The sequence below is a fragment of the Diabrotica virgifera genome, chromosome 4 (assembly GCF_917563875.1).
Source record: "Diabrotica virgifera virgifera chromosome 4, PGI_DIABVI_V3a".
In the NCBI taxonomy this organism is placed as follows: Eukaryota; Metazoa; Arthropoda; class Insecta; order Coleoptera; family Chrysomelidae; genus Diabrotica; species Diabrotica virgifera.
The window spans coordinates 120,493,223-120,509,850 of NC_065446.1; the positions used below are offsets into that span (position 1 = coordinate 120,493,223).

At 32.5% G+C, this 16,628-nt stretch overlaps 1 protein-coding gene across 1 annotated transcript in view; it reads left to right on the forward strand.

Moving 5' to 3' along the window:
* LOC114338491 (uncharacterized) overlaps positions 1–14,732 on the forward strand; it is an 82,821-nt gene extending 68,089 nt beyond the window's left edge. Inside the window, exons 4-5 of the mRNA XM_028289089.2 lie at positions 791–947; positions 13,661–14,732. Of these exons, the coding sequence (XP_028144890.1) occupies positions 791–947; positions 13,661–13,856 (353 nt within the window). The 3' untranslated portion in view covers positions 13,857–14,732. The remainder of the gene's footprint in view (positions 1–790; positions 948–13,660) is intronic.
* Positions 14,733–16,628: the final 1,896 nt, after the last annotated feature.

A 16,628-nucleotide genomic window follows, 5' to 3' on the forward strand; every position in this document is an offset into this window, starting at 1 on the left:
TTCTGCATGTGGCATAAACATCGCAAGAATAATAAAAAAGCAATTCAAATTTATATCTTTACAAAGGTAAAGTTTATGGTTTGGTCACTTCGAGCAGAGAGCAGCAGGCCTACGCCTCTCCGATGATGACTCCAATAAGAGTCGAAAATCGTCGATTCGGAGTGCTGGACTGCGCTCCCTGTTCTAAGTGAAAAATAAGATTGTTTTGCCTTCGCATTGCAACTGAATAAAAATGGTATACAGTTTTATTTTATGTTATATTAGTATTACTCCTATAGAGTAACTAGGTCCATTTTCCGTTGGAACTTTACCAAGCTGCAGACGAGGGTTGTGAATTGCAACTTTTTAGAATTCCCTCCCTTTGTCTTCACTGCAGCATCCATCTGACTTGCAAATTTTAGAAGCCTTGGAGGTGTTACCAGGGAAATGGACCAATAAGGTTTTCAATTTAATATTCTTTTAGTAATATTTTTAATATTTTTCAATATTATTAATGTTGCTATTAGGATTGAAAACTTTACCTTTCAATTGCCAGATAACGCTAGTCACCTAATCCATACACGTCAGTTGCAGTGTGGGGATAAACTTTCATGGTTAGGTCACTTCGAGCAGAGAGCAGCAGGCCTACGCCTCTCCGATGATGACTCCAATAAGAGTCGAAAATCGTCGAATCACAGTGCTGGACTGCGCTCCCTGTTCTAAGTGAAAAATAAGATTGTTTTGCCTTCGCATTGCAACTGAATAAAAATGGTATACATTTTTATTTTATGTTATATTTTTACTTTTCTAGAATTAGTCAATATTGAGTCTACGCAATGTTTTACCTTGGTGAGTAAGGATCTTCAGAAATGTCAAACTACCATAGTCAACAAACTAGTACAATTAACAAAACAAAGTCGCAACGCAATGGGCTCTATGACTTTTGAGGAAGAATACGAGTTTTGTAGGTAAGTTACGTTCTGTTTTTGTTAGACAAGAAAAGTAAGGTAAACTCTTTTTTAACGTAGCACCTGTATATACGGAAAATATATTTAATATCCCCTCCAGATATTTTCTAAATTTTAATAAAAATAAAGATATTTAATAAAAACATATAAATATGCGTAAATATGTATTTACAAAAGAGGCGACAGGCAGACAGAATATTTGAAGGTAAAATTTTGTGTGCCACTACATTCCACCAAATTTTATAATCGGTTTTATAGATCGCTCAATTGTCTATTCCGTAGTATAAACATTAACATCATTATTTATAAAGGGTGGCCAAAAATAAATAGTATAATAAAAAATAGTGGAAGAATGTAGTAGGTATGTAATTTATTTAACTCAAAATACATTATACTGCTGTCAGAAAATAGAAAAAAATGTTTATTTGACAAATTAACATTGTTTTACGCTTAAATTAAATGTCAAGCAGCCACCCACCTGCCTCTCGGAGTTTGAACATTTAATTTCAAATGACTAGACTTTCAAATGAGCTACCACAGGACCCATATTGCCGTTTAAATAATCATCAATTGCGTCATCACGCCCAGATGAATGACATCACTAGTATGATATATATGCTAAAAAAATTTAATCTAAAAATAAAAATCGACCTGTTTCGGGATTTATCTCCAAAATCGCTCATTTTAGAGAAGGCCACCTAGAGAAGGCCCAGAGGGTATTAGGGTATAGGCCACTGGAGAATAATCCCACTCTGAAACTTAAGTGGAAGATCAAGATAATCGAGCAAACAGTCGCAGGATCCTAAATGAAACAAAATTGAGAAATTAAAATATAGGGAAAGAAATGAAGGACATAATTAAAAAAACAGTCATCAGAACAAAAATGACATACGCCGCAGAAATACGACCCGACACATGGAGACCAAAAAAAGGGTAGAAACAGCAGGAATGGAAACACTGAAAGCTAGAAGTACAGATATACGAGGGAAATTCAAAGTGGAGAACATCAAGGACTGAATACGAAAGGGAAGACTAGGGTGAAACGCTCATATAAAACGAATGACAACAAAATTTGTTGTCATGTTGTCATATTTAATATAGTTGTAAAGACGGCGAGAGACGATTCCCTAATAGGAAGACGATTAGTGGGAGGATCACAAAAACCATTGACCAACATTTTACTGGAGGCACATTGAAAAAAGTGAAAAAAGACAGAGTCATGTCCACATAAAAAGAAGAAGAACAAACGTAACAACGAACAGAGTATAACAAAAGATTGCATTTATTAAATATCTGGTAAATATAAATATGTACTTTCATTTAGGTAAAATTTCAAGAGCATTTTTTTTTTATTTTTTATTTACACAAATAAACCCGCATCAACCACTAAGGGTTATTAGCGGGGGGACATACACAAACAGTAAGATACATATTATTATATAAAAATGCTTTACAATCTGGTGTATTGTTTAGTCATTTTGAGATAATTTAATAAGGAGTTTAGGTTTGAAGTCAGTACACTTAATATTGTCACTAAGAGCACACGCGATCCTTTCTTTCTGGTACACTGGACACTCGATAATTATATGTTTCACTGTCAGTTGCGTGTTACAATTGGTACACATCGGAGCGGCCTCCTTGTTGAAGATATGCTTGTGTGTTAGTAACGTATGTCCTATTCGGAGTCGGTTGATGATGACTTGGTCTTTTCTATTACTTGGTAACATGAGTTTAGTTCCTACTTGACTTAGGCATTCTTTTAGTTTGTTGTTAGTCTGATCCCAAGTAGTTTGCCACGTTCTGTGGACATGACCTTTGATATTTACTTTGTGATCAGTCCAAGGTATTTGATCTGTGATAGAAATACTTTGGTCGGTAGTTGCATTGCTTGCTAGAGAGTCCACTTCCTCGTTGCCAATTATTCCCATATGGGAAGGTACCCAGATGAAGAAAATATCTTTCTGTTGATTCTGTAGATAAGATAATTCTTCTTTGATTTTGAGAAGAATAGCGTGAGTTGTATATAGCTGTTTTATCCCAAGTAATGCGCTCATTGAATCGGTGATAATCACAAATTTGCTTTCATGGATAGAACCACATTTTTTCATTGCCTGGTGAATTGCTGTAAGTTCTCCGGTATATATACAACAATTTGTTGGGATTCGTACGGTAGACTTGATGTTTCCGCAGATATAAGCTGCAGCATGTCCTTCATCACATTTGGAAGCATCAGTGAAGATTCGATGAGTTGTTGGGTATTTGGAAATTAAATTTTTAAAAGCTTGCTGGATAAGGAAAGGATGTGTGGAATGTTTAGGGAGATCTTTTAGAGACATATCTATTTTTGGAGGTTTGATCATCCAGGGAGGAAAATTTACATGAATGGGTATAGTGAGACTGAACTGTTCTAAATTAAAACCAATACGTTTTGTTCGCTCAGGAAATGGTAGCATATTTCTTGCAATGTTTTCGTAATGATCAGAAGATATATTTGTTCTGTAGAATATTGTTGAGTAGGTACGTTGCTTTTGTTTGCTGAAATTCTGGCAACGTAATTCAGTGATAGAAGTTGCCTTCGTTGGCTTAAAGGGAGTTCATTAGCCAGAACTTGTAAACTACTTACTGGACTAGTTCTTGTGGCACCTAAAACCAATCTCAAGCACGTATTTTGAATGTAGTTAAGTTTTTTTAAAGATGTTTTGTTAGCAGTATCGTGGCATAAACAGCCGTAGTCTAATTTACTTCTTATTAATGATCTATATAGATTAAGTAAAGTTGTTGTATCAGCCCCCCAAGAGGTATTTGACAGCATTTTTAGTAGGTTAATTCTGGATTGGCAAGAACGTTGCAGATTCGTTACGTGGTTTTTCCATTTTAAGTCACGTTCAAAAGAAAGTCCTAAGAAATTTATTTCTTCTGACTGCTTCAGCATAACTCCGTTAAGTGTTAATTGAATATTAGGATAGTCTTTCCTTTTGCTAAAAATTAAATAACGTGTTTTTTCGCCAGAAAATATAAAACCCGTGTTTTGCGACCAGTTTTCAATTGTATGTAAGGCCGTTTGCAATATATGTGATCCCAGAGTTAGATTATTTGTTTTTAGATAAATGACTAAGTCGTCTGCATATAGGCTAGTAAATACAGGCAGCTTTATTTGATGTATAATACTATTTATTGCAATCAGAAAGAGTGTAGGACTTAGAGTAGATCCTTGTGGAGTGCCATTTTGCAGTACTCGTCTGGAAGATGTGAATCCATTGGCTCTAACTCGAAAAGTTCGTGTTTCTAGAAAATTTTTAATAAACGACAACATAATATGTTGTCGTTTATTAAAAATTTATATTTATTATGCCCTTGGACATTCCATTCTTGAAGTGTTTTTAGTATAAGATGTCTCCATGTTGTGTCAAAAGCTTTTCTTATGTCAAAAAATACGGCAATAAGTTTTTGATTGTGCAGAAAAGATTCATGTACAGCTGATTCAAGGGTTATTAGATTGTCTGTTGTGGATCTACCCGTACGAAATCCACTTTGTCTGATACTTATTAGGTTATTGTTTTCGAGATACCATTTAAGACGATAATTAAGGATTTTTTCTAAAAGTTTGCAGGTACAGCAAGTAAGTGAGATTGGACGATAGGAATTTGGATCGTCTTTTGGTTTATTATATTTAAGGATTGGAATTATAGTTGCTTGCGACCATAGATCAGGAAAGTCGTGCTGAATGAAAATATTATTAAAAATATCAACTAATATTAGTTTTGCATTTAGAGGAAGATTTGGTAAGAAAAGAGGGTGGATATCATCAGGTCCTGGCGTCGAATTTTTTGCGCTTAAACAAAATTCTAATTCTTGAAGACTTATGGGTTTGTTTATTGGATTGTCGCTCTCGGTGATTTGTATATTTGACGATTCCATTAGATTTTTTTATTCTAAAAAAGATATGCTATAGTTGGAATCACTAGAATTAAGTTCATATATATATCTGCTAGTATTTCTGGAATAGCTACCTTGTTTGAATGCATTTGGTTATTGTATGATAGCGTATCTATGCCTCGGAAGTATTTTGTTCCTTTTATTCTGCGTACTTTGTTCCATATGTCGCCTATGGGAGTGGAAGGATTTATTGAAGCCACATACTTTTTCCAACTGTCTCGTTTTCCTTTCTTGATCAATTGTCTGCTTTTTGCTCTGAGATTTTTAAAAATTATAAGGTTATCGATAGTTTTATGTTTCTTATAAACGTTGAAAGCGTGTTTAGACAAAGTAAGTGCTTGCGCAATTTCGTTATTCCACCAAGGAACTGGCTGCCTTTTACTAGATTTTGTTTTTCCCACTGCGATTGATGCTGCAGAAATAATAATATTATTAAATAGTTCCAGATTTTCGTTTGCGGTATTGGTTAAATTAAAGTTGTTTGTTTGTCCTTCTATAAGTGTTCGATACAAATCCCAGTCAGCTGACTTTATTTTCCATGTTTGGTGAATTGGAAAAGTCAATATATCATTAGTATCTATGTTTATTGTGATAGGGAAATGATCACTATCATATAAATACCCCAATGTGTCCCAGTATAATAAAGTAGCTAGCGACGGACTGCATAAAGAGAGATCTATAGCTGAAAATGTACCATTGTATGAATTTAACCTAGTAGATTGGCCAGTGTTCAGTAACACTAAATTTAAATTGTCGATGAGATTGTTTAAGAGATTACCACATTTGTCGGTTTTGTTACTTCCCCAGGTACTGTTGTGACAGTTAAAATCGCCTAATATTATTTTTGGGTGTGGAATTTGGTTTAAAACATTGCTTAGTTCAGTTATATCTAAATCAGTAGGATGAGGTAAGTATACGTTGCAAATATTAATTTTCATTTTGTGGGTGACTGACACTGCAACTATTTCCAGGTTTGTTTGCAGTTGTATTTCGGTTGACTCTATGTCATCCCTTACGAAAATTGCTGTTCCGCCGCTTGAATGATCTGTAACTCGGTTTCTTAGAAAAGGAACATAATTTTTTAATGTTACATTTTGATGTTTGAAATGGGTTTCTTCTATGCATATGACTAAAGGAAGATAATCGTTTATAAGAAGCTTGATGGATTCTATATGGGTAAAATAACCATTGAGGTTCCACTGTAATATGAATGTATTATTGGCCATTTTAACTATTTACTTGAGAACTTGATTCGTAGTCAGTTTCGTCAGTAGAAGAAAGACTGCTTAGAAGTAGTTTCTTCTTCAATCTGGTAATATTGTTTTTTAAACTTTTATTTTGTGTTTGAGAATATATAAAGTTTAGAATTTCTTTGATTTCATCGCTTTCATTTGAATAATTTTTAGCAATAAGTTCAGGATGTTTTGAGTGAAGGGAATTTGACAGAAAATCACATATTTCATGAAAAGAAAGTGTGAAGGAAGGGATTCTATTTTCAATTTTTTCTTTAATTTCATTGAGAATATCTGGAATAGAATCTTGAGTTTTAGCCTTTTTATTTTTTTGTTTTTCAGTAGTGGGAGGAGGTAGGTCATTTTCAAGGATTTCGGGAGAAGTGGAAATTTGTCTTTTAGTAACATGAATAGCTTCAGAGATTTTTCTATCGCTTTCAATTACTGAATCTTGGGATATTTGTGGTTGTGACGAAATCTGTAGTTCTTTGTATGTTTGTAAGGAAGTGGTTTGGTCGTTTGTGGCTGATGTTAATTCGTGATTTTTTGTGATGTTAAGTTTCGGTTCCTTTAATGTCTGGGTACCTTCTTCGTGTTCTTTCCGTGGTTGTTCTTCTGGCTGGCTATATTCTTTATTGGCAGAGTTGAGTACGTTCACTGGATGGTCAGTTTCCGTTTGATTAATTGGACTACTTAATGATGATAAAGAAGGACAGTCAGAATCTTGATGTCCGACCGTCTTGCATCTGGAGCAGTTTAAACCGTCTATGGAAATGTATATTCTATATGATGTATTGTCGAATGAAATTAGGAATGAGTCAGGAATCGATGCATTTTCTAAAGGACTTATGAAGATTTGCCTTCTAAAGCTAAGCACGTGGCTGTATTCCGGGTCTTGCATGCCTACTCGTAGAAACGTCATTTGGAGACGGATTTTATACCCATAGTTTTTAGATGGTCTTCAATTATGCTATTAGGTATAGTAGGACATACACTTGATATGATTAATCTCTGGGCAGGAGTTATTAAACTTCTTACTTGAATTTGGTTGCCGTCAATAATTACATGTTTGTGGGAGCTAAGAAATTGGTCCACTATATATTTAGACGAGAGGTAGATGCAGATGCGGTTGTTTGCGATTCTGGATGCCCAAATAACGTTTTTGGGCTGTACTATTGATCCAACAGCTTTTACATATTCGAAAACTTGTATTCCTTGTATGGTTGATAGTATGATACCTTGGTCTTTTGAAGGATGTTTAAAACTGTTTAATGCATGAGAGTAAGAGATATGTGACGTAGTCGGTGTATTTCGTGAAGTAGTAGCCACCGGTTCAGCCATCGTCCCGTTGAAAATTTACATGCATTGGAACAGCGGACACTGAAGCCGGACCTGGCCTCTTAACAAAATTAGACGGCAGCCTAATTACTTGAATCAGCAAAAAGTTGTTGTCGATAATCGATAATTTGGATTGAAATCGATAAAATATTGCCTTTTAACTTGTGATTTTATGGTTAGATATAAATAATGCAATTTTGTACTCACAGAATCGTTGGTTTTTTAACACTGTCACATTTAAACTTTATCTTGCAAACAATGTAAAAATTAAATTATATTTCAACTTTTAACTACTTGAATTTATAAATTTGTCAGGACCGATATAAAGCTGTAAGATTTGCTTGCTCTTCAAGAGCATTAAATGTTAGAAAAAGTGAATATCAATGTGAGATCTGTAAAGACAGAAAAAATGAACATAATATATTATAATAGTGCGGCAGATTCGTTCAAATTTTATAAGAATTGTACATTTAATGTCTATTTAATGATAGAAGTATATAATTTAAACCACATATACTACACATACAAAGGTTCAAATTTAGATGTAAGGCCATCTCAGATTTTACCTTTTACACAAAAATAGCGGGCATTCAAAATGGCGGCGATACATATGTGACTAATAGCACGATAAATTTTAAACGAAACGTCCGACTTCAACCAAATTTGGTATATGGGTTCTTTTTTTGATGTATAAGATCGAGCTCCTGAAGCGGAAGAATCGGTTTACCAGAAGTTGTGTTTTCCTGATTTTTTATGTAAAAATATGTTGTTCTGAAGCTATTTTCTTGTGGAATTTTCAATTAACTAGTTTTTATGGGAAATAAGCCACAATTTTACTAAAAAAATGATTTTATTAACGTTTCGACGCCTAAATCGAGTGTCGTCAAAATTAATATTTTTTGTATTTTGACAACGACACTCGATTTGGGCGTCGAAACGTTAATAAAATCATTTTTTAGTAAAATTGTGGCTTATTTCCTATCAAAACTAGTTAATTGTAAAAATATGTTGTTTTCATCCTGTATATATTAATTTTTCAAAAAGGTATTACCAGAATTGAAATGAGCGTAAAAATACTTTTTATAAATTGAACTTTTTAGTTATGATAATTACCATGTAATAAATGCATAACTTATCTTCACATGTACCTATGTGCGGCAGATTCGTGCAAATATTATAAGAATTATTGTGCATTTAATGGTAGATACATATAATTTGGACCACATATATTACACATACAAGAGATTCAAATTTAGATATGAGGCCATCTCAGATTTTGCCTTTTACAAAAAAGCGGGTATTCAAAATGGCGACTATACATATGTGACTAATAGCACGATAACTTTTGAACGAAAAGTCCGATTTTAACCAAATTTGGTATATAGGTTATTGTTTTGATGTACAAGATCGAGCTCTTGATACGGAAGAATCGGTTTACCGGAAGTTGTGTTTTTCCTGATTTTTTTGTAAAACAATGTTGTTTATTTTTTTAATTCTTTCACCCTGTATATATTAATTTTTCAAAAAGGTAATACCGGCGTTGAAAAGAGCGTAAAAATAAATTTTAGGAAATATTTTGAACTCTTTAGGTACCTATATTAATTACTATTTAATAAATGCATAACCTATCTTCACATGTAGGTTCCTATGTGTAGACCACACATACTACACATACAAAGATTCAAATTTAGATATGAGGCCATCTCAGATTTTGTCTTTTACAAAAATGGCGAGCATTCAAAATGAATCTGCCGCCCATAGATACATGTGAACATACGTTATGCATTTTTTAAATGGTAATTAACATAACTAATAAGTTCAAAATATTTCCTAAAAAATATTTTTACACTCTTTTCAATTGCGGTATTACATCTTGAAAAATTTATACATATAGGGTAAAACAATTGAAAAAGAAACAACATCTTTTTACATAAAAAAACAGTAAAAACACAACGTCTAGTAAACCAATTCTTCGGGTTCAAGACCTCGAACTTATTCATCAAAAAAAAGAACCTATATACCAAATTTGGTTAAAATCTGAAGTCTCCTTCAAAAGTTTTCGTGCTATTAGTCACATATGTATAGTCGCCATTTTGAATGTCCGCCATTTTTGTAAAAGGAACAAAAACGGAGATGGCCTCATGTGTATTATATGTGATCCAAATTATACGCTTCTACCATTAAATGCACAATAATTCTTATAATATTTGCACGAATCTGCCGCACATAGGTTCATGTGAAGAAACATTATGCATTTATTAAATGGTAATTAACATAACTAAAAAGTTCAAAATATTTCCTAAAAATATTTTTACGCCCGTTTTAATGGCGGTATGAAATTTTTGAAAAATTATTACATACAGGGTCAAAGAATTGAAAAGAAAAACATATTTTTACATAAAAACTAGGAAAAACACAACTTCTGGTTAACCGATTCTTTCGCTTCAAGACCTTGATCTTATACATAAAAAAAGAACCTATATATCAAATTCGGTTGAAATCTGACGTCTCTTTCAAAAGTTATCGTGCTATTAGTCACATATGTATAGTAGCCATTTTGAATGCCCGCCATTTTTGTAAAAGGCAAAATCTGAGATGGCCTTATATCTGAATGTGAACCTTTATAATGTGTAGTATATGTGGTCCAAATTATATACTTCTTTCATTAGATGCACAATTGTTTCACATATCGGCTGCACTATAATTCATTTAACGGTTCATGTATAGTCCTAAAGGAAGCACACAGTAAAAAGAGAAAAATGAATAAGCATGTTACATAATTATTATTCTAACAATAAAACACTGAAAACGTTTGTTTTCTGTACTTCCACAAAATTTATTATAACTAAGAGACTACAGCTGTTTCGGCAGAGTGCCTTTCTCAAGTGATATAGTTTACAATGTTTGCCTTTTTAAGTCTTCAACTGAAGAGGTTGAGGAGTGGGGAGCTGTTTGTCTCGAGTTGGTCATTCAGAATTATATCTGTATTTTTCAGTTTATTAATTTCCATAGATTCTAAAAAAGATAGCTTAAGGCCTTTATTTTGAATATGCAGAATTTGAAACTGTTCATTGAAAGAATGATTATGATCTAGAAGGTGAAGTGCGTATGTAGAAGTGTCTGTTTTTCTATTGTTGAATGCCCTTTTGTGTTCTGCTATCCGTTTGTCAAAAGTTCTGCCAGTTTGACCGATGTACGTTTTCGGACAGTCACCACAAGTTAGTTTGTACACACCACTCTGTAGTTGCTTTCTCTTTCGGATGTTTTATTGTTCTTAATATATTTGCTTAAGTTGTTGTTAGTTCTGAAAGCTGGTGTTATTCCTTTCTTTTTTATGTATCTGACTATTTTTGTTGTTATCTTGCCAGTATATGTGAGAGAGCAGAAGGTACTGGGTTCTTTCTGTGGCGGTGGATACACTAATTGCAGGGCTTTCTTATGGAGTTTTTGGTTTAAAATTTTGTTAAATGTTTGTTCGTTATAGACGTTGTCTATTGCTATTTGTTTAATGAGTTTTAGTTCTATCTCGAAGTTATTTTTTGTCATGGGAATTTATGTCAGTCTATGTATCATGCTATGGTAGGCTGCTAATTTGTGTTGTGTAGGATGGGATGATGAATTGTGTATAGTGGTGTCAGTATGGGTAGGTTTATGATATACGGAGAACTCATGTTTGTTGTGTAGTCTGGAAATCGTTACATCTAGAAAGTTTATGGAGTTATTCGGTTCTGTTTCTATTGTAAATTCAATATTATTATGAAGTGAATTAATATATGATAGAAATTGGTCAGGTTGTCTGTTAGTTCCTGTAAAGCATCCTAGTATATCATCCACGTATCTCCACCAATATACGAACTGTTTAAATCCGGGATGTTTAGAAATTGTTGTTTCAAGTTGGTTCATAAATATATCTGATATCAATGGGCTTAGAGGATTACCCATAATAAGTCCTGCACTGTTGTTTGTGTATATTTGATTATTGAATTCAAAATAGTCTTGATTTATGCAAATTTCAAGAAGGTGTAAAATTTCAGATGCAATGATCGGATTTGTACTATTATGGTCTAAAAGATTCTTAACTAACACAAAAGTTTCTGTAGGAGGAACACTAGGAAAAAGATTTTTTGCGTCAAATAAAATTAGTCTGAATTTGACGAAATTTGACGTAAAAAATCTTTTTCCTAGTGTTCCTCCTACAGAAACTTTTGTTTTAGTTAAGAATCTTTTAGACCATAATAGTACAAATCCGATCACTGCATTTGAAATTTTACACCTTCTTGAAATTTGCATAAATCAAGACTATTTTGAATTCAATAATCAAATATACACAAACAACAGTGCAGGACTTATTATGGGTAATCCTCTAAGCCCATTGCTATCAGATATATTTATGAACCAACTTGAAACAACAATTTCTAAACATCCCGTATTTAAACAGTTCTTATATTGGTGGAGATACGTGGATGATATACTAGTATGCTTTACAGGAACTAACAGACCACTTGACCAATTTCTATCATATATTAATTCACTTCATAATAATATTGAGTTTACAATAGAAACAGAACAGAATAACTCCATAAACTTTCTAGATGTAACGATTTCCAGACTACACAACAAACATGAGTTCTCCGTATATCATAAACCTACCCATACTAACACAACTATACACAATTCATCATCCCATCCTACACATCACAAATTAGCAGCCTACCATAGCATGATACATAGACTGACAGAAATTCCCATGACAAAAAATAACTTCGAGATAGAACTAAACATCATTAAACAAATAGCAGTAAACAACGGCTATAACGAAAAAACAGTTAACAAAATTTTAAACCAAAAACTCCATAAGAAAGCCCTGAAATTAGTGTATCCACCGCCACAGAAAGAACCCAGTACCTTCTGCTCTCTCACATATACTGGCAAGATAACAACAAAAATAGCCAGATACATAAAAAGGAAAGGAATAACACCAGCTTTCAGAACTAACAACAACTTAAGCAAATATATTAAGAACAATAAAACATCCGAAAGAGAAAGCAACTACAGAGTGGTGTGTACAAACTAACTTGTGGTGACTGTCCGAAAACGTACATCGGTCAAACTGGCAGAACTTTTGACAAACGGATAGCAGAACACAAAAGGGCATTCAACAATAGAAAAACAGACACTTCTACATACGCACTTCACCTTCTAGATCATAATCATTCTTTCAATGAACAGTTTCAAATTCTGCATATTCAAAATAAAGGCCTTAAGCTATCTTTTTTAGAATCTATGGAAATTAATAAACTGAAAAATACAGATATAATTCTGAATGACCAACTCGAGACAAACAGCTCCCCACTCCTCAACCTCTTCAGTTGAAGACTTAAAAAGGCAAACATTGTAAACTATATCACTTGAGAAAGGCACTCTGCCGAAACAGCTGTAGTCACTTAGTTATAATAAATTTTGTAGAAGTATAGAAAACAAACGTTTTCAGTGTTTTATTGTTAGATAAAATGAACTTCCATCAAATAACGGTCGAATCCATCAATAATTATTATTGTTCTGAATCTATTTATTTATGGCAACTTAGGCAATGTACTATTTTACTTAGGAAATAAGCCAAAATTAAGTTGGAAATGAAATTTATTTGACGTTTCTACTTCTACTTCGGAAATCGTTATAAAATACAAAACACTAATAAATTAAACAAAATTCTTCTAATAATTTAATTTTATATGACTCATTCATAATATTGACAATTATTCAGATATATTGTTCTGAAGCTATTTTCTTGTGGCATTTTTACAATTTTAACTATTTAGAATGGGAAATAAGCCACAATATTATTAAAAAATGATTTTTTATTAACGTTTCGACGCCCAAATCGGGTGCCGTTGTCAAATTACAAAATACTATTAATATAAACAAAAATGTTGTTGAAAAATCAACAACATTTTTGTTTATATTAATAGTATTTTGTATTTTGACAACGGCACCCGATTTGGGCGTCGAAACGTTAATAAAAAATCATTTTTTAATAATATTGTGGCTTATTTCCCATTCTAAATAGTTAAAATTCAGATATATATTATAGATTTTAAAGTAGATGACTTTAAAATAGTAAATTAAATAAATCCCATGCTATATATTTTTGTCAAAACTGTGTACTTTTCTGAAGTGCTTAACTTAAACGTATTTGTTTTATTACAGTGCCTTACACGATCAACGTAAATGCACCTCCTCGATACTTGCCACATGTAATTCAACGGATCCTTCCAATATCATGGATGACTATATGGCACTGATACAACACATATTTTGCAGTTCAGCATCAAGATTATCTTGGTTTGGTTTTGTTAATCTTTTGTTATTCGTAGGAATATATTTATATTCTAAGATGTTTTAAGCCATTATGGCAATACATAGCTAGTTTCACAAATAGTTTTAAACAGCTTGTGGCTAAATAATATGACTTTGTTTATATACAGTGTGTCCACGATTGAGGTGCCCAAGAGGAAAAACTTTTTTATTTTCAATTTCAGCGAAAAATGTCATTCTTGATAAAAAGTTTTGCTTGTTCTAAAACCCCATAAAACGAACTAAAATTCAAGGTTTTCAAATCCTGCTTAATTTTGTAGCCAATTTTATGCAAATCCCTATAAATTTTTGCACTAAGTTCGAAATCGTAACAATAATCTAGTGTTGCCAAGCCACAATGCAGCTTAGTAACTGTCAACTCGGATAAATAATTTGCGAATTGTCATTTTGTTCGACAATGTTAAGCGTTCAATAAAAAAATTATCTTGTGATACATTTCATTATTAAAATTATTGGATTAATAATTATTTAATTATTAAATAATTGGATGTTTCAAGGAGAACGACAAAGTATGGCTTCATAATCCAGAGAAGCGAAAGGGTTGTTCTCCCAAGTTATTATTGTTACAATTTCGAACTTAGTGCAAAAATTTATAGGGATCTACATAAAATTGTCTATAAAATTAAGCAGGATTTGAAAAACTTGAATTTTATTTCATTTTATGGGGTTTTAGAACAAGCAAAACTTTTTATCAAGAATGACATTTTTGGCTAAAATTGAAAATAAAAAAGTTTTTCCTTTTGGGCACCCCATCCGTGGACACACTGTATATTTTGATTATATTAAAAATATCTAATGTTAGAGGTAAAAACTTAGTATAAGTATTTTGATAACGCTATTAAAATAAGGTTTTAAAATATTTTAAGTATTACATAGATATTTGATATTATATAAGTAATATTTATTTTTGTGTTTCATTAAAACTTCCGATAACCCGTTGATGGCTCAGTGGTAAGAGACAAAGAAACTTATCTGTATTAAAATTTAATAAACGAAAATAAATTCTATCCTTGTGAAGTCGGTACTCACCTGAGGAACCGCAGATGTTTGGATTCAATAAGCGTCTCTTTGTAAAGACAATGAAGTCGACTTTAGTAAGTAACAAGACATTTACTCAACACACGCACCACACATTACTCCCCTGGGTTAGTGATAGTATAGTTCTGCCAGAAAACTAAGATAATCATTAATATTCAGCTTAGCGGGATACTATTGATGGAAATGTGTACTTAAATAAAGAAGGGATCATTCCATAAAACAGGTAGACCGTGTTTATGGAATTTCACAACTCAGACAATAGGCCCCCCTTAGATGAATATTAATGACTCTCTTCTGCCTGGTTGCACCAACACATCTTACACGCCAGCTTATACCTAGGGCCGCCTTAAGTCTCACTTATGTTACACCAAAATTTTCGACTGATTAAGAAGCAATCTACGTGGCAATCCATTGTGGCAAGCTTGAATGATTGATTGAAGTCTTAATGGTGCAACGCGTAAGCTGAGCGCAAGCAATTCACATCTTAAGTTTAAGATCAAGTGGTGCAACCAGGCATTACATAGTTTGTCAGACTCTATTACGTTTATAAAGGTTCAGCACCAAGGCCAGCACACAAAACAAAAAAATATCAATGTTGTTCTGGATATTCTTGAGTTGGGATTAATTTCATGTAATCGAATGAACTATCTTTTAGTAAAGTCGTCCCAGGAACGCAACTCATAAATATTGGCGATATTATTTTAAAGTCTTCTACTTTAAAATGTATAATATACGTCTGAGTTGCCAATACACATGAGTCAGATTAAATAAATTTTAGAAGAATTTTTTTTACTTAGCAACATTTTTGTTTATTTTAGTAGTATTTTGTATTTTGACAACGAAACCCGATTTGGGATTCGAAACGTTAATAAAATCATTTTTTTTGGTAAAATTGTGGCTTATTTCCCATTAAAAGTAATTGATTATTAAAAAATATCAGATATAAATGCAACCACTTAACCAATAGTACAAAATAGTTTGCATCTTTTATGGAGAAATATTAAATTTTAAATGTTAGTGGTTCCCAATGAACACGAGGGCGGAGGTAAATTCCTCACCAACGAGTAAAAACATATAATCCGACAGGTATATTCCTCACCAAATTTATAGGTTCCTATTAATCCGGTAGGTATTTTCCAAAATAAAAATATAAGTTTAATTTAAGAATGCCTATTATGAAAGCATGCGAAATCCGAATATAAGACATTAATTTCCTTACATTTTAATAATAGTTTATAATATAGATAATATGCAAGACGTATAAATTATTATTTAATATTTACTATAATAAGACAGACACTTTACAAAATCCATTCTATTCATTTGATTAGACTGATATCTTATTAATAAATTTACTACATTTTTCAATTTCAGTTTAACTTGTTTACCTTTGATAGGTTTTGCAATATGCAAACTTTAAATTTTAACATACGTAACTACCTGAAATTCTTTAATTTTTTCAAAGAAAATATATATGGATGGATGCGTATTACAAAACGATAAATTAAAATGCGAATGAAAAGATTCGCAAGCATTCGTAATACGAATAACAGAAGAATTTGCCTCTGTCCACAAATATGGGGAGAATATGGCATTTTCGTCTATATAAGTTTCAACTAAATAATCAACATATGTATCTTAAATTTGAGTTCCTGGTTTGCATGACATTAAATCAAACACAAAACAATCTGATACGTCTTCTGGTTTTATATGTAAGGCCAAAAGTATGTTTGAGCCACTTGCCTCTTTCAGAATCATTTTT